This window comes from Dreissena polymorpha, chromosome 3 (genome assembly GCF_020536995.1).
Source record: "Dreissena polymorpha isolate Duluth1 chromosome 3, UMN_Dpol_1.0, whole genome shotgun sequence".
Lineage (NCBI taxonomy): Eukaryota > Metazoa > Mollusca > Bivalvia > Myida > Dreissenidae > Dreissena > Dreissena polymorpha.
In genome coordinates this window covers 77,155,139-77,178,327 of record NC_068357.1, presented here as the reverse complement: position 1 = coordinate 77,178,327, position 23,189 = coordinate 77,155,139, and the positions used below count along the sequence as shown (strand labels likewise).

The 23,189-nt window shown below is 35.1% G+C and overlaps 4 protein-coding genes across 12 annotated transcripts in view; 1 reads left to right on the top strand and 3 right to left on the bottom strand.

Annotated features, from left to right (window-relative positions):
- The window catches only part of LOC127874834 (ras guanyl-releasing protein 3-like), a 296,898-nt gene that overhangs the window by 110,685 nt on the left and 163,024 nt on the right, over window positions 1–23,189 (bottom strand). The window lies entirely within an intron of this gene.
- The window catches only part of LOC127874832 (DNA polymerase eta-like), a 220,026-nt gene that overhangs the window by 161,183 nt on the left and 35,654 nt on the right, over window positions 1–23,189 (top strand). The window contains exon 11 of the mRNA XM_052419465.1: window positions 468–1,230. Within this exon, the coding sequence (XP_052275425.1) occupies window positions 468–1,230 (763 nt within the window). The remainder of the gene's footprint in view (window positions 1–467; window positions 1,231–23,189) is intronic.
- LOC127874838 (uncharacterized) overlaps window positions 1–23,189 on the bottom strand; it is a 180,765-nt gene that overhangs the window by 132,749 nt on the left and 24,827 nt on the right. The window lies entirely within an intron of this gene.
- The window catches only part of LOC127874836 (uncharacterized), a 62,434-nt gene that overhangs the window by 37,962 nt on the left and 1,283 nt on the right, over window positions 1–23,189 (bottom strand). The window contains exons 2-3 of one of the 3 annotated variants that reach the window (XR_008047128.1): window positions 19,134–20,137; window positions 17,999–18,960 (exon numbers count right to left, since the gene is read on the bottom strand). The exons of 1 other annotated variant lie outside the window; for it this stretch is intronic. Coding sequence is in view for 1 of the 2 variants with exons in the window: in XM_052419473.1 (XP_052275433.1) it covers window positions 18,693–18,960; window positions 19,134–20,137 (1,272 nt within the window). In the remaining variant the exon portion in view is untranslated. The remainder of the gene's footprint in view (window positions 1–17,998; window positions 18,961–19,133; window positions 20,138–23,189) is intronic. One more of the 3 variants, XM_052419473.1, reaches the window with a different exon arrangement.

Sequence of the window (23,189 nt, the reverse complement as noted above, 5' to 3'; positions counted from 1 at the left end):
TTAAGAAATGATAAACACCTCTAAAGGTCTTCTTAATTACTTCATTTCCTGAGTGTGTAAAGCTCAGAACCATGCAGATTTTAGGCCTTCTATATCATTCCATTGGTGCAAAAAGGTACCATGTGCCTATTAATTTCAATGTCACATGGTACTTTTTTGCACCAATTGGTCGATATTATATGTATTCATATGAGCCACTCTCTGTGAAAACGAGTCTTAAAAAAATGTCGTCCCAGATTAGCCTATGAATTTCACACAGGCTAATATGGGACGACACTTTCCGGCCCTAACTGGATTTTCACTAAGAAGAAACATTCTTTTAATGAAAAATACCATACAAGCGGAAAGTATAGCCCCAGATTAATTTGTGCATTAAATACTGTTATCCCAAAGTGCGACTCTAATGCATATTTATGTTTTAATTTCATATTTTATTTTGATTGCCAAATTTTGCTAATCTATTGCAGGTATCCGCCAATCATTTGCCTGGGGCTGTCTGCAGGAAAGTTCCTGGATGACAGTTCCTGCGGGTCCAAGAGTATCGGGGAAATGTTTGCCAAGTCTGACAGGGCAGCTGGTGTGTCCTTCACACAGACTGGTTCTCAGGGGACTGACACAGAGGATGTGTATGGGGAAGAAATAATGATGACGCAGTCCAGTCAGAAATTAATAGAAAATTGTTCTGGTTCCCAGTTAAAGAAAAGTAAGCCATCCATTTTGTCGTTTTTCAAATCAAAAGAGACTGAGGCTCAAAACATACCCAAACTTGGGAATGTAAGGGATTTTAAACAAAACATTTTTGTAAATGAAAGAAACCAGACACAAGTGGTGGAGAGTTCATCTGAATCAGGCAGTGATGATGGTTTTACGCAGAGCAATTTATCAGAAGGGTATATTGGTTCAGATTCTAAACAAAAACTCCACCTCCCAGACGATCCTGTAAGTGTTACTTTTGAGTCAGGAAATTGGCGAAAAATTGAAACAATTAGTAGTAAAACTGATGTGTCTTCTTTTTTTAAAAGAACAATAACTCCATTGACTACAAACACAGATTGTAGTCCTAAAAATGTACATTTAAAAAGAGGCCTTGCAACAGAATCCTTTGAAAGTAAAGACATCAAAAATAAATCTGAACTGGACAGCTCTAGCGCAGAAATAACATCCTTTTTCAAAAGAAAACTATTAGGTTTACCACACACTGTACAGTCAAAGACAGTAACTTCTAAAAAGGTTCACGACAAATCAAGATATGCAAGAAATATACCATCAGTGCAAGAGGATTGTAACAGAGGTGGTTTTGCACAAGAAAATCAAACCGACTGCGTTGTAGCTGATGAAGTAAATGGTTTAGGCAGGGATGCTGGCAAGCTAGAATTGAACTCCTTTTCTCAAAATGCAGTGATATCAAAAGAAGAAATAAACTCTGAATCTGAAACTGTTCAGATACATTCCGAAGATATAAACTCAGTTTCTGAAAATCATGTGATACCTAACACAATATTAGACTCTGGTCCTGAAACTGAAATGATGTCAAAACAGGCATTAAACTGTGATCGTTTCAATTTGATACCAGTAAAAGAATCACAGTCTGGCTCTGAAAATGTTGTGATATCGCTGGAGGATTATTTGGAGTGTGAAAAATGTCATAAAATGGTGACAGTTTGGGAGATGCCCGAGCACATGGACTTTCATTATGCCTTGCAACTTCAGGAGGATATGAATGTGCCATTAACGGGTAATAGTGTTGCCATGACTTCTGTAAAACGTAAGAGCTTACAAGGCAGTCAAAAATCTAGTAAGAAAATGAAAGTGTGCTCCTCACAGGGAAAGCTGGATAGCTTCTTTTCAAAGAATTAGACTTTAAAGTTAAGTATTTGTATGTAATAAATGTACTATTTTATGTATTTAAATGTATTTAAAATAATAAATTCTGATTTAATTTGCATCTGTCTTTGTAAGAGTTTATGCAAAATAGAGTTGAATAAAATAAATAACAGTTATGCACCATTTTAAAACTTATTAAAATTGAATACTCAAGTCAAGTTGACTGTAAGCTGCCTGAATTATGTTGGATAACTTATCAAGCATTGCAAAGAATAGCTGCCATTTATAAGGCTTGCTATTTTATTACATGGGCAATTCTACTTAAATTGTCATGAACATCATTTGGGAGATTAATTAAATGCATAAATTATAACATTATTTCTCTCATAAGTTGTTAAAACAAAACCAGTAAGCAATCCAGATATAATTTATAAATGAACAATTTAAATCAAAATGTTACTTTGCTACTTGTGGAATAATTTAAGAGATGGTTTTGGTGTTATGTGTATTTATGTTTTGTATAGAATCAAGAAAAATTGTTACACTATTTTCACCAATTAACAAAACAAGTTTCTACATAATTAACTTTTAAATAAAGAACGAATTGCAAAACTACATTAAATGGTTAAGGCAGCATTCTCATACAAGTAAAAATTGCATAATTCTATCTTTTTATGGCCACATATGTTTTTATGTAGCAACAAAAACCTAAATGTAATATATCTTGTAGTGCTTGGCAGCATGGAAAGCACAAGATGAAATATCTTGTTGTATTATCAAAAAATCTTGTAAAATTTATGTAAAAAAATTGCCTTTAGTTTAAAATACTTGAAAAGTTAATTGGTTCCTATGTACATGACCTCAATCCCACTCTGGCATGACTTTGTAAATAAAATAATAACCTCTGTTTTAACTAATGTTTTCCTTTAATGTAATATAAATAACTTACATGAAATAAATAATGTGTACCTCAAACAGGAAAACATTAAATAAATCGTCTAGAGCCATTACTGACAGTGACTAATTCCCAAGTTTCATTTGCGGGTCAAACATATGACTTTTTAGAGCATTAGAATGGTTTTACTAAAGACACAAACTCATGACACCATGCTTTCAATAGACCAAAACAATATGTCACAAGTGTGACTTATTTCATGTCACCAAGTAACTTAGTCCTTGACCTCCCTGAGACCTTTTTTCAATCTTGGCCTTCATAATATAGGTGCAAATGTTCTGTTCAAGTTTCATGAAGATTTTGCGATAAATGTTGCCTCTAGTGTTCACAAACATTTCTATCATTTTACCAAATGAGCTACTTTTACAAGTTGCGAACTTGGCCAAGATATCATTGGAAGATTGCTCTGATCAACTTTCATGAAAATTGGACAATAAATGTGGCTTCAAGAGTGTTCACTGCTTTAACTTTCATTAAACCCAGTGACATCGCTTGGACATCACCCACTTTAAAGGTGCCTTTTCACAGATTTTGGCATTTTTTAACTTATTCATTAAATGCTTTATATCGATAAATGTAAACATTGGATCGTAAAAGCTCCAGTAAAAAATCAAGAATAAAATTAAAAAAAGGAAAAGAACATTGCCCGGACCAGGTTTCGAACCAGTGACCCCTGGAGTCCTGCCAGAGTCCTGAAGTAAAAATGCTTTAGCCTACTGAGCTATTCCGCCGAGTACACTTACTTGACGTATTTTATACCTTATATAAGCAATCTTCGTAGTTTCACAGAATTTAACGACAAAAACAGAACTCTCCAAATTATTCAATCGTTTCGCGTTGCAACGCTTTATAATTTTTAGGTTTTAAAATCGTCAAAAGATGCATATAATGGCTATATTAGACCATGGTAAATGTTCAGTATTACTGTTTCCTCACAAATATCATAACTAAAACGAAAATTTGCGAATCTGAAACAACTTTTTTCAATTTTGTCAATTTACCAAAGCGTGAAAAGATCCCTTTAAAACTTGGTCAAGATATCGTAGGGACAATAAAATCTGACCAAGATTTATGGCAATAAATTTGTTTTTTAGTTAAGTTCATGTATAATATGTACAAAAATAACAACGATGGATACACCTTTTCCCTTCCAAAAACTAATAAAAGTAGAAAACCAACTATATATAATAATACAATATAATTTGCTATGATAAAATACAAAAACATATATTTGATAGTATTTATTTACATGGACACCCATGGTATTGTATTTTTGTCACGAGACTGTCTGGAAAAAATGCAAAAGACTATTTACAACACATGTTCACCTCATTATTGAATTATTATCTAGCAACATTGACCGACAAAAAATAATTATTGAATTATCTTTCAGAAATTGTCACACACACAAACAACATTAAGCCATTAGGTGACTGCTGTTTTGTCTGTACTCAAACAACATTAAGCCATAAGGTGACTGCTGTTGTATCTGTACTCAAACAACATTAAGCCATTAGGGGACTGCTGTTTTGCCTGTACTCAAACAACATTAAGCCATTAGGTGACTGCTGTTTTGTCTGTACTCAAACAACATTAAGCCATTAGGGGACTGCTGTTTTGCCTGTACTCAAACAACATTAAGCCATTAGGTGACTGCTGTTTTGTCTGTACTCAAACAACATCAAGCCATTAGGTGACTGCTGTTTTGCCTGTACTCAAACAACATTAAGCCATTAGGTGACTGCTGTTTTGCCTGTACTCAAACAACATTAAGCCATTAGGTGACTGCTGTTTTGCCTGTACTCAAACAACATCAAGCCATTAGGTGACTGCTGTTGTATCTGTACTCAAACAACATTAAGCCATTAGGGGACTGCTGTTTTGCCTGTACTCAAACAACATTAAGCCATTAGGTGACTGCTGTTTTGTCTGTACTCAAACAACATTTAGCCAATATGGGACTGTTGTTTTGCCTGTACTAAAAACAACATTAGCCATCAGGTGACTGCTGTTGTATCTGTACTCAAACAACATTAAGCCATTAGGTGACTGCTGTTTTGCCTGTACTCAAACAACATCAAGCCATTAGGTGACTGCTGTTTTGCCTGTACTCAAACAACATTAAGCCATTAGGTGACTGCTGTTTTGTCTGTACTCAAACAACATCAAGCCATTAGGTGACTGCTGTTGTATCTGTACTCAAACAACATTAAGCCATTAGGTGACTGCTGTTTTGTCTGTACTCAAACAACATTAAGCCATTAGGTGACTGCTGTTTTGTCTGTACTCAAACAACATCAAGCCATTAGGTGACTGCTGTTTTGCCTGTACTCAAACAACATTAAGCCATTAGGTGACTGCTGTTTTGCCTGTACTCAAACAACATTAAGCCATTAGGTGACTGCTGTTTTGTCTGTACTCAAACAACATTAAGCCATTAGGTGACTGCTGTTTTGTCTGTACTCAAACAACATCAAGCCATTAGGTGACTGCTGTTTTGTCTGTACTCAAACAACATCAAGCCATTAGGTGACTGCTGTTGTATCTAGTGTTTTTCCCAGGCCATTTTAGCGTGGCGAAAAGCCACGCCGCCCTCCCGGATCGCCACTCTGCCCTTTTCAAAGGCAAATTTCGCCACGCGCCCTTTTTCTCAAAGGCAAATTTCGCCACGCGCCCTTATCGATAACATCTTTATTGCCTTACGATCTAACTTGGTCCGCAAAATCAGCTTCCTTGATTGTCTATGACGCTCCTATATAAATTGAGCAGATTTAATCTATTACAGTGCTTGATTTAAAGGTAGGTCTTACTGACTGCTCCAAAGATGTGAATTAGTCATGCGTGAATAACCCCGTGTCAGTATCAATTGATAATGCGGAAGGCTATGTTATACCAAGCGCCCTTTCCGGTCGGCAATGGGTCCTCCTCCACGATAAAATCATTACTTCGGAGACTTTTGATGAAAAACTCGATGTTATTCTCGTGGCAATTGTGCATTGCATGGATTATTCAGTTATATCAAAACATATATTTTTACGCATAATTACATTTAAAATCACAAACAAATTTATTCTTTATCGTTTTTGTTTTTAAGATAATTAGATCTAAATATTGAAATAATTACTGAGACGTATACTAATTTAACAAAATGCAAATCGCGTATACGTTGTGTAACATAATGGTATATGCATATTGTTTATTCTTATGATAGAAATTTGAGTACAGATAGATTTAATAATAGGGAAATATTTTAATAATATGTTTGAGTAATTAATTAGTAACTGTTATAATAACTGATATGTAAGAAAATGTTGAAAGGTTATTTACATCAATAGTTCTATCTTATACGTAAACAGAAGTTAAAAGTTTAAAGTGATCAAACTATTTGAGAGTTCATCTTGTAAACTAGCTGTATGTTGCGGGTATTTAGGAATTAACATAACAGATGTCTTCGGATGGGGTATGTAATGAAGTTTAAAAAATTGATTATGGAAGTATGGTTTCATTTCTTCAATGTAGTTCAATTATCGGGACCATCTGTTGATTTGTCTTAGTTCTGACAAAACAAGTCCAAATTCAGATATGGTATATGATGAAATTTAAATAGTTGACTATAAAAGTGTAATTCCAATTTCCTAAGGTACATAACAGATACAAGTTCGGATTGAATGTGTATTGGGGTTTACATAACTGATTATAGAAGTGTTAGTTTCATATTACCAATGTGGTTTGTCCATAGAGAACATCTGGTTATATGATCGAGTATGCTTAATGAAATTATCTGCACATGGTCATCACAAACTGTGACATATGGTAGATGCATGAGCGATCCTTCCAATCAACAAGGGTTATTCGAAGGGGTGGGTTTAGTAAATCAAGGGAAAAGTACAGTCAACCAATCAAGAATGGGATAGGAAATATCTAAATTTTATGTTTATGTACCCATGAATAAAATGCTGTGTGGTTGTTGTAAGATAGATATTCTGCGGTTAGATTTGGAAAAGAACTTTGAGAGTTGTCACGTCTTCTTGACGTGGTGGCCATGTTGGCCGCCGCGCTGTAAAATTGTATTTCACGAACAGTAGTAAGCGTTGTGTTAGAATATATTCAACAGAAATAAATCACGATGAAAACGAAAATGAACTTTGTTTGTTACTGTGTGTTTTCCACGAACGATACATAATTACGTGACAGATTTAACGTTGCTATGCGCACCTGTCGCTTACATCATTTGACATTTTATCAACATGGCAGACTATACAGAATTAAATTGTGACTATGCAAAAATGGCAAATAACGTCGTAAACGATCGAATTAACGATGGAGATTATACATTAAAAAGGAATTAATAAAATGTCTGTGATAATCAACGACGTATAAAAATGTTTTAGATAGCAACAACATTATTTATTTATTTGTAATCTACTCGGTGGATGTATGTCACGGAAACGAGTGTTTGCATGTTGTTAGCGATCAATTTACTCGCAATGTTATTTTAAACATCTGTCAAGATAATTGTTAGAAAATGAGATAAGACAAACATGGTTTCATTTATATGTTAGTGGATCTGTGTATAATCAGATTCATATGCATATATTGCTTTATTATGTTTGTCATGCTGTACAGTTTATTAAAACAGCATGGAACTTAAATGTACATTGCAAGGTAAATATTTTAATATAAATCATAGTAAGTTAAATACATCTATTACCATTAAATGTGCTTGTTTATATTTTTTCCACAACTGTCTCTGATGCGATTACATGTTTCTCCCTAATTCAGGTATTCACGGAACGTTTTTGCCCTTTTTTGCCTTAACTGCGCGCTAAAATGTCCTTTTTGAAAGTTATGCGCCATGCCCCTTTGCCCTCCTGGGAAAAACACTTTGTATCTGCACTCAAACAACATGAAGCCATTAGATGACTGCTGTTCTGCTGGCACAAAGCTCCCATTTTTCAAACCCTGTTAGGTTTGAAAAATAATCACTTTAGGTAAGAATATACTTTCACATTTACCTATCAGATGGCAAATCTCTGAGTGATTGGTTGGAGATAACATTTGATGAAGCAACGCTGGATGTGCATGATCGCATGATCGTCGACTGGCTGTGGGAGCGGTGATAGCGGAGAAAATGAGACAGGCTGTGTATGAGGACACTGGGTTCAGGTGCTCCGCTGGCATTGCTCACAACAAGGTCGGGCTTTCTGTGCTCTTGTAAGGGATCTATTTATAATCTGTTTTAAAGTATTCACCATTATTCTTCAGGCACTGTAAGAACATTATGCTGTACTAGAATTCCCGACTATATTTTTTACTTATGAGCTTTGCTCTGGGACAACAGGGTCAATGCTGGTGCTAAAGCACAGGCTAATCAGGGATAATACTTTTAGCTACTATGGAATTATTTAGTTCAATTAGTCCAAAGGAAGCATCTTTTTAATGAAAATCCAGTCTGGTCGGAAAGCGTTGTCTCTGATTAGCCTGTGCAGACTGCACAGGCTTATCTGGGACAACACTTCATGCAAATGCATAAAGCCTTGTTATCCTAAATAAGGGCTAATATTTTGGCTATATTTCAAATGTTGGCCAAGCTTGCCTGCGGTTTCCACAAGCCCAACAAGCAGACGATACTGCCTCTTCAAAACTTTTCCCATCAGAAAAATGTGTGTAACAGGAATGATTTTCTGTCTATTAAAAAACACATAGTCAATATTATACCAAGACTGTTGTTCTGTGTATTAAAAACTAATAGTAAATTATTATTTTTTCATTTCTTTTAATTTTTAAAAGGTGTTCACAGGCATTGTTTTCATTTTAGGCAAATATTGCTCATATGCCCCTTATATAAACTACTTATTTGTTTTCATGTTACTATGCAACTTATTCAGTCCAAATATATTCAAGCATGATTCAACTGTTGAGTACTGATTCTATATTATGAGGATCAGTGATATTTTTATGCTTAAGAGTGAATGTCTGTGTCTGTCGTAAATTGTGATACCAAATATGACACTTCCACGCCTAACCTCACATATGGGATTATATGTGCCAATCTCTCGGAAAATTGGCTTTATGCTTGCAAACGAAGTAAATTAACGGATTAGCCTGCGCCAACTGGCACAACCCCTCCACCTAGACTGTATTTTAGTTAAGAAGAGAGTACTTGTACACGAAAATAAATACATAAAGGCCAAAAGTGTCTTCCCAGATTACCCTTTGCAGACTGCACAATAAGTCTAATTTTCACAGCCTCATATGAACTGTAGTTTTTTATGCCCCCGGATCGAAAGATTGGGGGTGTATTGTTTTTGGCCTGTCTGTCATTGTATGTGTGTGTGTGTGTGTGTCCCAAAACTTTAACCAAAACTTTAACCTTCTTCATAAATTTTGCAATACTGAACGTAGAAACTTGATATTTGGCATGCATGTCAGGCATTTCCCCAGCAATTTGGTCAGTCACAGCGGCATGACATCGCGGAATGCGGATTGGTACGGAAGGGTGCCCATTTCGCTTTTAATGTTTTATTTATTTTCTTTTTTTTTCTTAATCACAATGTACAATACTTTGGAGCTATTTAACCACTTCTCTACATGTTCTTTTATAAAATACACACTACTTTTGAGCTATTGAAATACTAATATTTATTTTATTGTTTATTTATTTTTCCACAATTTATTTCATTTAAGTCATATTTTATAATATGAAATAACAAGAAAAATAACAGTAGGCATTAGAACGCACTACAAAATTATTGCAAAAAAACCCACAACGACAATTACATATTTTACCACACATATACATATATGAAATGTTAACTTGGAAGAACTGTTCTCCGAGGCTTCTCCTGTTGCCAGGCATCCACCATTCTTCCGAAGTCCACTGCCTCATTGGCAGGTTCTTCAATGATGACCATCACCAGAACATTGAGGACAAGATTTCGGAAGAGCACGATTTTCTGTTATTACCCTTTTCATTGTGCTGATGCCCTATCGCAGTTTAAAATACACACAATTTGTCAAATTACACTGAAATTAGAATTTTAAATCCATTCGGTTTAACACAATGAGATATTTCAGCAAAAAGCTTTTTTTCGTGTGTTTTTATATTCTTGACAGTCTAGTCAAGTACCCACGGAGAAGTACCGACTGCTTCATCTAGAACGTACTGATCTGCACATGTGACGAATACACAAAGAGCACATCATACCAACAACTGTTTTATTTAATAGTATATTATATGTTTATAAAGTGACATTCATATTGAAATTTTATCATCTGTAGAGTCTTATAATTGATGCAACACAATATCTGTCTGTTTTCAATTATTATTCACTTGCGATTACATTTAGTGTTGCTTTCACTACAAACTTATAAAAAAAGTAAAGATATTCTTACCTCCTTCAAAATGTATTACCCATGGACGATATTGCGTCCAACTACTGTCGAACCCACTGGCTGCTATTTGAGTCGCTTGTTTGGTGGGTCAGAGGTTAGAGGATCATTTAAACGTCCTGGAAACTTTCACTTATTGCACTCTCTTACAGCGACGATTATTAGTAGTACTGACAATGAAATGGGTAACTGCAGATTTTCCAGGCACAGGGACTGGTCGTATCTTAGTCGTAGCATTCTGGCGTGCCCACAAACTAAAGATAACTTTGTTGCAGTTATATATCGTATTCCGAAAATATCGAATTAACTATTTGATGTGAATGCATTAAATGTTGGTGCTGTTAATTTTAGTCGCGTTTGAAATAGTGTGAAAACATTTTAAGTTTTAGGGAGCAATCAAATGAGAGTTTACTTCAATTAACCGTAAATATAACTTCAATTACGCTTAAATGTATACCGTATTTTACTAAAATTATATGATTAACGTGACATGAATCATCTTAATCATGCTTTGTTTGTTTTATTATACTGCAAGTCATAATAAAACACAATTTCTGTTCTGTTAGTACACACTACCGCAACAAACAACAGTGACTATTCTTGAAACACCGCTGAAATAGTTGTTTGCAACTAAAATAAAACATCAACAAAATCGCGCATACCTTTAATTGCTCTTTAGCCATGTGCACCAGTAATAATCGATCATTATCGACCATTATTAGGGGTCAAACACCATAGTTGACACCTATAAACGACCCGTAAATCGTGCTCGCGTCTTATCTAAGCCTTAGCACATACAGCTTATACGGAATGGTCGTTGGCCGAATGCAGACGGATCAGAGATTACAAAGGGCATGTAAACTTTTCGGCGTTGCGGTATCATGATCGGAAAATCAAGCGCCGCGGCGAAATGGATTTTGAAGTCCAGGCACCGCGGGCCCGCTGTGCTAAAACCGCCTGGGGAAATGCCTGCATGTGTATCTCATGGAGCTGCACATTTTGAGTGGTGAAAGGTCAATGTCATCCTTCAAGGTCAAAGGTCAAATATATGTGTCCCAAAACTTTAACCTTCTTCATAAATTTTGCAATATTGAACGTAGCAACTTGATATTTGGCATGCATGTGTATCTCATGGAGCTGCATATTTTGAGTGGTGAAAGGTCAAGGTCAATGTCATTCTTCAAGGTCAAAGGTCAGTATAAAAATTCAAAACTTTAACCAAAACTTTAACCTTCTTCATAACTTTTGCAATATTGAACGTAGCAACTTGATATTTGGCATGCATGTGTATCTCATGGAGCTGCACAATTTGAGTGGTGAAAGGTCAAGGTCAACATCATCCTTCAAGGTCAAAGGTCAATATAAAAATTCAAAACTTTAACCAAAACTTTAACCTTCTTCATAACTTTTGCAATATTGAACGTAGCAACTTGATATTTGGCATGCATGTGTATCTCATGGAGCTGCACATTTTGAGTGGTGGAAGTTCTAGGTCAAGGTGATCCTTTAAGGTCAAAGGTAAAAAAATAAAATTGTTCAAAGCGGCGTTCTCATGAAACTGCACATTTTGAGTGGTGGAAGTTCAAGGTCAAGGTCATCCTTCAAGGTCAAAGGTAAAAAAAAAATAAAAAAATTTCAAAGCGGCGTTCTCATGAAGCTGCACATTTTGAGTTGTGGAAGTTCAGGGTCAAGGTCATCCTTCAAGGTCAAAGGTAAATAAAAAAAATTCATTTCAAAGCGGCGCAATAGGGGGCATTGTGTTTCTTACGAACACATCTCTTGTTAGTAGTTGAGTTAGTTCATTGTGTTTCTCATTTTTTACCAGTTTTAAAGATGCAGTTAATGCAGCAATCATTGTAAAAGGCACATCAGACTTATGTTACACAATCATTATTAAAGACTCACCTGAGCACAATGTTATCCTCATTTGTGGTGTGTCAATGGAAAATCATTTGTCGCCAACATTAAGCTTGTTATTAAATCAGAATTCAAATTAAAATCGTCAGGAAATTCGGCCTTAACATTTTGTTTTGATGTAACATCATCTTAATTTGAAACGAGGTTATGTGAGGCCCAAACAAGGTCACAAAGTCAAGATGAACAAACTCCTTTTGTATAGAATTGGCTTTCAAAAGTTTGACAGTTTGTCTTTAATGGCTAGAGAAAATTGCTTGTGAATAATTCTTCAGCTGAGTTTGAAAAATTATTTGCTTGTTGAAAGCATGGCCACAATGAGGCAGGACAGTTAATCTTATCACACATCTTGTGTGTTCATCTCATTATCACATCGTCTGTTGAACTTATTGTAATAATCACATTTAATGTCTGCTTTGTTGACTTTGTTGGTAACAAATTTAACTCATAACATCAGAATTCTTGTAACTTGATGAATGTATGAGCTGTTCTCTTGGAAAACCCAGCTGAATGCATGCGCATAAAATGTTATTGAAGATTAGCCTGTGCAGTCTAAGGATTAAGGCTTATCTGGGAAGACACTTTCTGCTTAGACTTGATTTTTATTCAGAAGAGACTTTCTTTAAATGAAACACTCCATTCAAATGAAAAGTGTCGTCTCAGATAAGCCCATTCACAGGCTAATCTTGAACCACACTTCACACACAATCATTAAGACAGATTTGCCCTAAGCAAAGTTCATATTAATTATCTTTTAACAATGGAAATTTGTTTGGCCAAATTGGCTTATTTGTAGAAAATGTGGTGAAAGGTAGCACAAACCCAGTAACTGATTGTGACTATATTTAAGTCGTTCCCTGGGAGGCAAGATTGGCACCCTAGTAACGGAGCACCTGCGTGTAGAAAACATGGCCGACCTGATCGTCTTCTCTGAGCGCGCACTGCAGCAACTACTGGGCGAGAAAAATGGGAACCACTACAGTTATAGTTTACAGTGTATTCATATAAAAGGGAATTTTTTGTTTACTGTACCTGATTTAAATCAAAAATATTCTTTCAATGCTATTTGTAAGTATTCATAGCTCACCTGAGCAAATAGCGCTCATGTTGAGATTTTAGGATAACATTATATCTGTTCTCTGTGCGTGAGGTGCGTGCAGGAACTTTTTCTTGTAACAATTTTACTTTTAAGAACCCCTGGACAGATTTTAAGAAATTAAAAAACTGTCATAGCAATGATCCTTGGGTGACCTTTTTTCACAGTTGGTCAAATGGTTCTGGTCTATTTCATTTGAAGGTCTCCAGAGTGTTAAATTGATTTTTTAAATTAAAATGTTAAAACTCGCATAACTGTTTTCTGAGATACAATGGTTTGGACTTTAAATATTTGGTGTGGTACATCGCCTGGTGGTTCTCTACTAAGTTTGTTCAAATCATGTCCCTTGGTTGAAAAATAACCACGCCTCAGGGGGTCACATGATGTATATACAGTCAAACCTGAATTCAGCGGTCATTCAAGGGAAACGACCAAAGTGACCGTTGTCCACAGGTGACCGTTGAATTCGGATTACAATTTTAAGATGGTTTGTCAGTTGGTAGTATTGCTACGTCGTTACCCCACCCAGTCGTTTGCATACAGTGTTAAACAAAAGCTCATTGCCGTTAACTAAGCATAATATCATAATTTACTTACATTGAATAATACAGAATAATATCTTATAGATTGATTTAATTTCATATCGTTATTAAACTAAAGCAATTACTTTAGCAACGCTAGTATAATTGTTTACTCATGCATCTCAATCATTCAGTAAATAAAATTTGTCACGTGCCGTTGACGTCACGTCCGTACAAGTCTAAAAAGCGGATTCGCTTTCATAAACCGATAGTACGGTGATATTGTACCGTTCTTATTCAAAGAAAAAGACGTAAAATGGTTGTTCAAATTTATTCGTACGCAAACATCACACAAAAAGCATTTTAATTCCTTAACGTCATACAAAATACAACGCTTCAAACTCACATTTGCATTCGATTCATACTCCTCCATAATTTCTTGCTTACGCTTAAGCACACTCTGCACTTGTGTACATCCAACACAAAGCTCACTTGCTATTTCACGCGAAGTTTTTCCAGATTCAAACAGTTTCAAACACTTGACTCGCTCCTCTAATGTGAGGAACTTACGTTTACCACTCATTGTTATTCCGTAATTTATTATTCCGATTGCTTTTTAAATTGTTGTGAACGCTAGAAAGCTCCTTTAAAGAGTGATCCGAAAATGTTATTTTAAAATCGATACTCAATGTTGTAAGTACATTGTACTAATAAGCGGTCATTTAATTAGCGATTATTACTTTAAACGTGTCAAAAACTCTGACATATTTTCTGTTGAAGAAACCCCCACAATTATCCCCAGAAAACAAACCTTCTCAACACCTTATTATTTGTTTACTCGCAGCGGGCCGCTTTTATATTATCAAAGGCAATTACCGCAATCAAACGCTTTAACCGCAAAATAGACAAACTAATGATGTGCAGTGTTTTTAATTTTCGCGACTCGAGACGACTGACGCGTGACCATTGATTTCAGTTCAAACATGAATTTCGGGGTTGAATATAGTGGCCGTTGGCCGTTATGGACAGGTAGCCGTTCAATTCAGGTGTAATATAGAGTGTTTTTCGTCGGGGGGATTCCAGACTGACCGTTGTCTGCAGGTGACCGGTAAATTCAGGTGGCCGTTAGGTCAGTTTCAACTGTAGACTTGTATAGACAGACAAATAGCTTTTGAAATCTCTAAAAAGACAAGACTCAGAGGATAAATTTTTGGCATGCAACATCACATTTTGGTCCTCTACCAAGTTTGTTCAAATCATGCCCCTTGGATCAAAATTAGCCCTGCCATGGAGTTTACTGCTATCCATTATAGAGCAAACCTAAAAAAAAATCTTTTCTTCTGAAACCACAAAGGTTTGTTATTTGTCATGTAACATGGCATGATGTTCCTCTACCAAGTTTGTTCAAATAATGCCCCAGGCCCAGCATTGGGGTTTACTTGTTTCCCTTATTTGTACATAGGGGAGGAAGGCCAATATGTTAAGTTTTTGTTACCGGGTATGTCTATTTGCATTAGAATAATTGTACAAAATCAATTAAACCTGCAATGTGAAGCGTTCAATTGAAACTCAGTATGATTAACAGAAAAACAGCTTTTTTACAATCACAGTAATTCACTTTTAATTTTGCCAAATTTTCAGAAAATTGTTGGTAAATCTCAATCCTTGCTCACTGATTTCTTACTTTATTGTTTTTTTAAGGTAAAAAAAAGGGTCTATGGCCCTGTCAACTTTTAGCTCATCTATTGTTTGAAGAAAAAAAAGAGCTATTGTCATCACCTGAGCGTCGGGGTCTGCGTCGGCGTCCGGTTAAGTTTTGTGTTTAGATCCATTTTTGTCAAAAAGTATCAGAACTATTGCATTCAAACATAGCACACTTACTTACTATCATGAAGGGACTGGGCAGGCAAAGTTAGATAACTCTGGCTGGCATTTTGAAAGAATTATGTGCCCTTTTTATACTTACAAAATTGAAAATTTTGTTAAGTTTTGTGTTTAGGTCCACTTTATTCCTAAGGCAATTCCAAATTGATGTGTTGGTCTACGGATTTTTTTGAAAAAAAGTTGAAGAGGCAAGCGAAAAAAAAAAAAAAAAACATTTAAAAAGGAAAATTCTCGAGCGAGCAAAGAGCGAAGAATAAAAAAAATCACATTTTGATAGAAAAATATTGCATTAACAAGAGATACAGGTTTAGACAGCTATATTTTACATTTAAATCAATTCTTATACAAAGAAAGGAATCTCTGTACAAACAAGCAATACTATATCTATGAGTAACATACTTTTCAAATAAAAATGCACTAAAATTAGGTTTCAGCACTTAAACTTTAAAATGTAGAACACAAGTCTAAAGCTAGTTTCACCTTTGTATACTTCCAAAAGGTTACAGTTGATCAGGAGAAAATGTAATAAATGTTTATGAATCACAATATCAAACTATTAAGGTGGTTACATTTAAATCTGCTATTCATAGCAGTAAGTCATGAAATTAACAGTTGAGAGAGATACCTGCCGGCTTATATATTGTGTATGAACTTCATGGTACTTAGCCTAGTGCCTATTTCCCAGCCTAGTGCATTAAGTTTCCTCTTACAATAGCACTGGGCATAGAACATAAAAAGGACATTATATATACAGATTAATAAAAAACTAAAGTATTTTACATATTCTATGACTAGTTTGCTACAGCAAATTGACGTTAAACGATATGAGGTTGACATATATCGACATGATATTTATAGGAGTAAGTTGCATAATTATGACCATTGACTACGAAATATAACCATATCATTGAAGTGAGGGACACATGTCTACCTATTGCTGCTTATATTTGTTTGAAGTTTTAAAAAGTGGAAGCTGTGAAAAGGTATACCATGTTGCAATAGCACTTAAAGAGGGACAATCATCAAAATGATAATGACAGACAGTCGGACAAAGGCCATGCATATAATCCATTGTCTCTACCTTTTAAAAGGGGCATATCAATGGCTAGTATGGTATTGTATTTTTCTGAAATAAATGTATACATTGCAAAGAAATTATTTGATGTTTCTGAAATACATAGCTGTTAAACATGTTCCGTCAACCATGTATTTTAATACTTATACAACCTTGTCCCCGTGACACTTTTAGAACCAGTCTTTAAATATTTTATGTTTATATTTTGTTCATTTATAATTGTGTTATTGGAAAAATTTGCCTACATATAGGGAAATACCGTCCATATGCCCATTTAATGAAGAAAATGAAAAAAAAATCTTACGTCGTGTTTCCCAATGTTGTTTGAAATTGAACATGCTTCAACTGTATCTTCTGATAGTTGCATGTTCGAACGTGAACAAACAAATTCAAACAAGTCACAGTTTGTCGCAGATATGTTTATATTTATAAGGGTTAGCTGCAGCAACTTTTCACCGAAATTTTTTAAAACGGTCAGGACAGCGAAACGTGCTGCTCATGCAGGAAGCCATTTTTTCTGGTAATCTCGATCAAATTTTTTATTAAAAAGGTAATGAAACACTATATTTGGCATTTGTATTTAGCGTCAAAATTGTTTCTGCAAGATTGCGTTTTTTTTTCCACAAATTAAAAAACACACATGCGCTATGGTTACAGAAGGACACAAAAATGTGTGCTAGCGGTAAATAAAAAAAATCCATTTTGAAAAAATCGTTGTGGCAAATCCGATGACCAACAAATCAATTTGGAGTGGCCTAAAGTATAAAAGCTATTGCTTTCATACTTGCAACACTTACTTACTATCATAAGAGGACTGTGCAGGCAAAATTATGTAACTCTGACTGGCATTTTACAGAATGATGGCCTCTTTTATAATTAGAAAATTGAAAATTTGGTAAAGTTTTGTGTTTTGGTCCAATTTATTCCTTAAGTATCATAGCTATTGCTTTCACACTTGGAACACTAGCTAACTATCATAAGGGGATTGTACAGGACAAATTGCATAACTCTGGTTGGCATTTTGATGGAATTATGGCCCTTTTTTGACTTAGTAACTTTGAATATTTTGTTAATTTTTGTGATTAGATCCACTTTACTACTGAAGTATCAATGCTATTGCTTTCAAACTTTAAATACTTTCTTACTATCATGAGGGTACTGTACCTGGCAAGTTGAATTTGACCTTGACCTTTGAATGACCTATAATAATAATAAATTTTTATATGCCCCCGAATGTGGGCATACAGTGATCGCACTGTCCGTCCGTCTGTCTGTCTGTCTGTCCGTCACACTTTTTTGAAAAATGCTCATAACTTCTATGTCACTTCAGATGCAACCTTCATATATGGTATGCATGTGTATATGGTCAAGGCCTTTCCATACGCACACAAATTTTTACCCCTTTCACCTTCACCTTAAACTTAGGGTCCGCGTTTAGGTTTCGAAATCTGCATTTAGGTTTCGAAAAATGCTCATAACTTCTATGTCGCTTCAGATGTAACCTTCATATTTGGTATGCATGTGTATATGGACAAGGGCTTTCCACGAACACACATTTTTACCCCTTTCACCTTGACCTTCAACTTAGGGTCCGCGTTTAGGTTTCGCAATCTGCATTTAGGTTTCGAAAAATGCTCATAACTTCTATGTCGCTTCAGATGTAACCTTCATATTTGGTATGCATGTGTATATGGACAAGACCTTTCCATACGCACACAAATTTTTACCCCTTTCACCTTCATCTTGAACTTGGGAACTGCGTTAAGGTTTTGAAATCTGTGTTTAGGTTTCGAAAAAGCGTTTTTCGGGGGCATATGTCATCCTATGGTGACAGCTCTTGTTCTTTACCTAGATATAAATTGCTCATACTGAATAAGCCATTCAAAGAAAAATGGGCAATTACGTTTATATAATAGTTTTATGTACATGTTTTCATCCAATGGAAGAGCTATTGCAAGTCCATAACGATGATTTTACTGTTATTATTTAGTCCCACAATGATCTGGTATGTTGGTGTTGTAGCAGACAGAGGCTGGTTGGCTGAGTCCATCTCTTTGTGAAGCCAGAGTTGCTAGTTTCTTTTTTCCCTCATGATCCACTTGTATGACAGTATTGGAAGTGTATCCACAGACTAACACTTGCCCTGCAGGTGTTATGTGTACACCCCTTGGGCATTGTAGTTCAGGGTGCTCAAGGGTGGATATCAGGGTCCCATCTGTAGCCAGAGTAAGGAGCTTGTGCTGCTGGTTGTTGGTGACATAGATCTTGTCCCCAGCAGGATTCACTGCACAGTAAAACACTGCAAAACAATTAACGTGTTGTATATAAGTAGATTAGGGTTATGATATATGCATTAACACTACTTACTTTTTTACATTTTTGTTCAGAACAATAATTTTAAAAATTTAAGAGTTTTAAAGTATCAACAATATATATAATTTTGTATGTGTATTAATAAAAAATTACATTAACCTGTAAAAGTGTCTCCAGCATCCTCAAACAGTTTTTTCACAAGTGTTCCAGTCATATTGTAGTGGTACAGGGCAGTGCCAGAGGTGATATACAACTCTCCCTTATGGTGGGCAATACCTTTGGCATAGTGCTGTAATGAAATCTTCCTCCCACTCAACAGCTTCCCATTGTTCATAGAGATAAATTGTACATCTTTATTGCAAGTTGCAGCCACCTCACTGGATGTGATTTGGCAAATGTCCAATAGAGGACCAGACACATCACAGTGACTGGACACATTGTAATGCTGGTCAAACAGCTTCACTTTCTTATTATTGTAATCTGCAACAATGACCTGGCCACTAGGCAGGCTGCAAATGCCAATGTTGAAGTAAGACTGACTTGTGTCACTTGGTATGCTCACAGTATACTCCAATCTCCTCTTCACCGTTAACACCTGGTCTCGATTTATCTTCATTTTAAGAGACTGCATACTGTCTACAATCTTCCCTAGACTAGACTGTTTAGACAGGCACTGCTCCATGTCAGCGTTTGCTTGGAATATCATCAAACTCTGCACCTTTACATGGTTCTCCTTCAGATATGACTCTGACTCTTGTATTTTGTCCAGACATTTCCTGCTGGCTATGAACTCAATTTCTTTCTTGCTCTTATCACAAAGGCCATTTACAGCTTTAATGAGTGTTTTTAAGTCATCCTTCAGTTTGATGCAGGTGTCAACATCGTTTTTGAGAGAGGTTAGCATTGTGGTCCGAATTTCATCCAATTCTTTCAATGTTGTATTTTCTAGTCTGTCCAAAGCAGCATTTAATTTCTTTCGCAGGTCTTGGATTTCTAGCAATTTTTGATTACATGATACCTCCACGGATTGAATGCTGGCCTCTTGTTTAATCTTAAACTTATTTAGTTCATCAACAATAGTTTGCAGTTTGTTTGACAACTGTTGCATATCCAATGACAGGTTTTTGTCTGACTCAGAAATAAGAGCCACATTTGTGCACTGTCTGAAATAGCAACAAGAATCAAAATTACACATGAATCATTTGTGAGCATGCATTTTCTTACTACAATAAAACATAAACAACTATCAAATTTATAATTTGCAAAGCAGGTTATGTCTTGCCAAACATTTTGAGTCTAAATTAAAAACTTATCCTAAAATAAATAAAAAATCATGATCTATTTAACACTAAACAGTTTAATAAACAAGAATTTAACAGTTTTGTAAACAAGAATTTGACAGTTTTATAAACAAGAATTTAACAGTAATGATGAGCATATAGTCATGTACCGACAAAAACCTTATCAATTAAAGGTTGTGCATAAAAACCAAAGTATGCCCAATTTTGTAATATAGACATCTATCAATAATCTTTCAAACATTTCAGCCATTAACACTCTAATCTTGTTTATATTAACTGTAAAATGCGTTAAACAACTGTGAAGTTCAGCTGAAGATTGAATCAAGAAATATATTTAAAAAAGATATACGGTGTTGATTGTGGTCGATGTTGACGAACGATCAAAAGTTCCAAGATGTATCACACACAAATCAATTATGGGGTGCTGTATTTGGAGAAAACCCGAGGTATTGTCATAGCTAGCTCGTCGTTTCTTTCGCTGTCCGCGACGTGCTAAAACCTTTACGTTTTGTTAACCTTTTGAACATTGGCTCTAAACTCAAAGTGCTTCCACCTACATCTTGAAACTTCATATGTAGATGCACCTTGATGAGTTTTACACACCACATCCTTTTTTTGGTCACTAGGTCAAAGGTCAAGGTCACTGTGACCTTTAAAAAAAAAAATCTGATAAGCTTTCATTTATTCAAAACTGCAACCGCAGCCGAGCGTTGGCAACCATTATACGGTGCTCTGGGTTATTATATATTATTAATCAGACATCTACATTAACACAATAGAAAAACACAAGAAGAATGAAAATAAATGAAAGCATATAGGTCAGCCAGCAACACAAGAAATCATCCATACATTTTTGAAAAAATGTACACGCGTTCTTCGAACAGATCTGGTTTAGTGGTTGGACACTGTTATTTGATTTGATCAATTTGATTTTAATAGTATCATGAATCATCGTGCTGATGCTTAGTAAATTGGTCTATATGGTGGAATATTTCTATTTAAATTAATCAAAACTGGTACTTATCATGCATTATTGAAAAAAAAACATTAAGATTCTATTATTGACATACCATAATAATATTGCCAAATATCTTTATTTACTATCTTTCTAATAAAAATAAACTTCAAGTTCACTTGGTTAGCGTTTCTGTTACTGAATGCGAGCTGACCTTGATACCTTGCGGGTTGGAATGCAATGCATTAAAGTGAGGTAACGATTCCACTGATGGAACGACTGCTTGTTGAAAGCTTTATAAATTTACATGTTTAGTGGTTTATTTCGAAAACAATTTAAAATATTTTCGTCAAAGCGTATATCAGGTTATTGAACAACAATACTTATATGATCTGAAATATGCGAGTGCACAGAATGCAATATGGTAGTAATTACTTAATATGCGAACACAGCCTTTAAGTACAAACGCTCTGGCACTGACAATCTTTGCAATATACAGGGGAACACAAAAACTGTCAAGAGTTGAGTGTGAAACTGCTCTGTCTCTCAAGCCTTATCATTAGAGATACAATTGTTTCATGCTGAACAAGCAGTTTATTAACATTGTATCTAAACGCACTGTAGTATCCCTTTTCATACCTTATACCTCCCAAAAATAGAAAGTCGATTGAATAACAGAATATGGTAAACGTGAAAACTGTTTGTAGATTGCACGTTTTCTACTTCGAAAAGTTTCAGGCCTATAACCGGCGGGAAACTTTATATTCAAATTGATTGGTTGCTTACAAAGGTAAGCTAAGGTGAAAAGTTTGGTTATACAGCTACTCCAAACAAGAAATATCTTTAAAAAAGATATATGGCGTTGATAGTTCAATGAATGAGATCAAGGATAGCGAATGTCTTTTTCTTTGCAGTTCTTAGCTGCATCACACGCAGTACGGGATGTTAACGCAGAGTTTTCGCGGCTTAAACCTATAGATACAAAACAGAAAACCAAAAGAATAATGGGAGTGAAAATAAAACATATGAGTCAACCGGCCACACACGAAGTATCAGTATTTATAGGCGCGTTCTTCGAACAAACCTGTTTTAGTGGTTTGTTGGGCATTGCTATTTGATTCGATTATTAACAGTATCGAGAATCATCGCGCTCATGCTTAATACATTAGTCAATATGGTGGAATAATTATTATTAATCAAAAATAATATTTATCATCGTATTGTTGAAAACACATTAAAACACTGTATTATGTGAATTGGGAATAAGACATCAATTTGGGAATAAATTGTGTTTTATCAAAAGTGCATTATATGCAGTTTTATATGTTGTATTTATCTAGTTTGACAAATTATAATTAAAACAGATACTTGCATATATAATAGCATCATTTAAATTGATTTTACTTCAAAACTGGATTTTTTATTAATAATAAAAAAAAAACTCATGAAATGAACTGTGTCCATGCCGCGCATGGACACGGTTTAAAAATACACTTTAAATGATAAAAATACAATCACTGTTAATGAAAAAGTCATGGAAAATTGCTTATTAAGCTTAAATGATAGATAATATATTACAAAAATAAATGTAGATCATAAAATGAATAGTTTTGTTTGAGAAAATCACCAAAATGATGCCCATTCCCAGTTTGATGTCTTATTCCCAATTCACATAATACAGTGTTTTAAGAATCTATTACTGACATACCATAATTATATTGCTGAATATCTTCATTTAACAAATTTCTGGTCTAAGGAAAATTCCAGTTCACCTAGTTCACGGATAGCGTCTTTATTATATAATGATTATTTTACTGGCCGCTAACTCCGGTGATGACCTGTATATAAACTCTGACATTCACACACTGGCCGCGAATTGACCCGATACCTCGCGGGTTGAAATGCAATGCATTAAAGTGAGGCCTCGCTTTCACTGCTCTTCATACTTTTACATGTTAA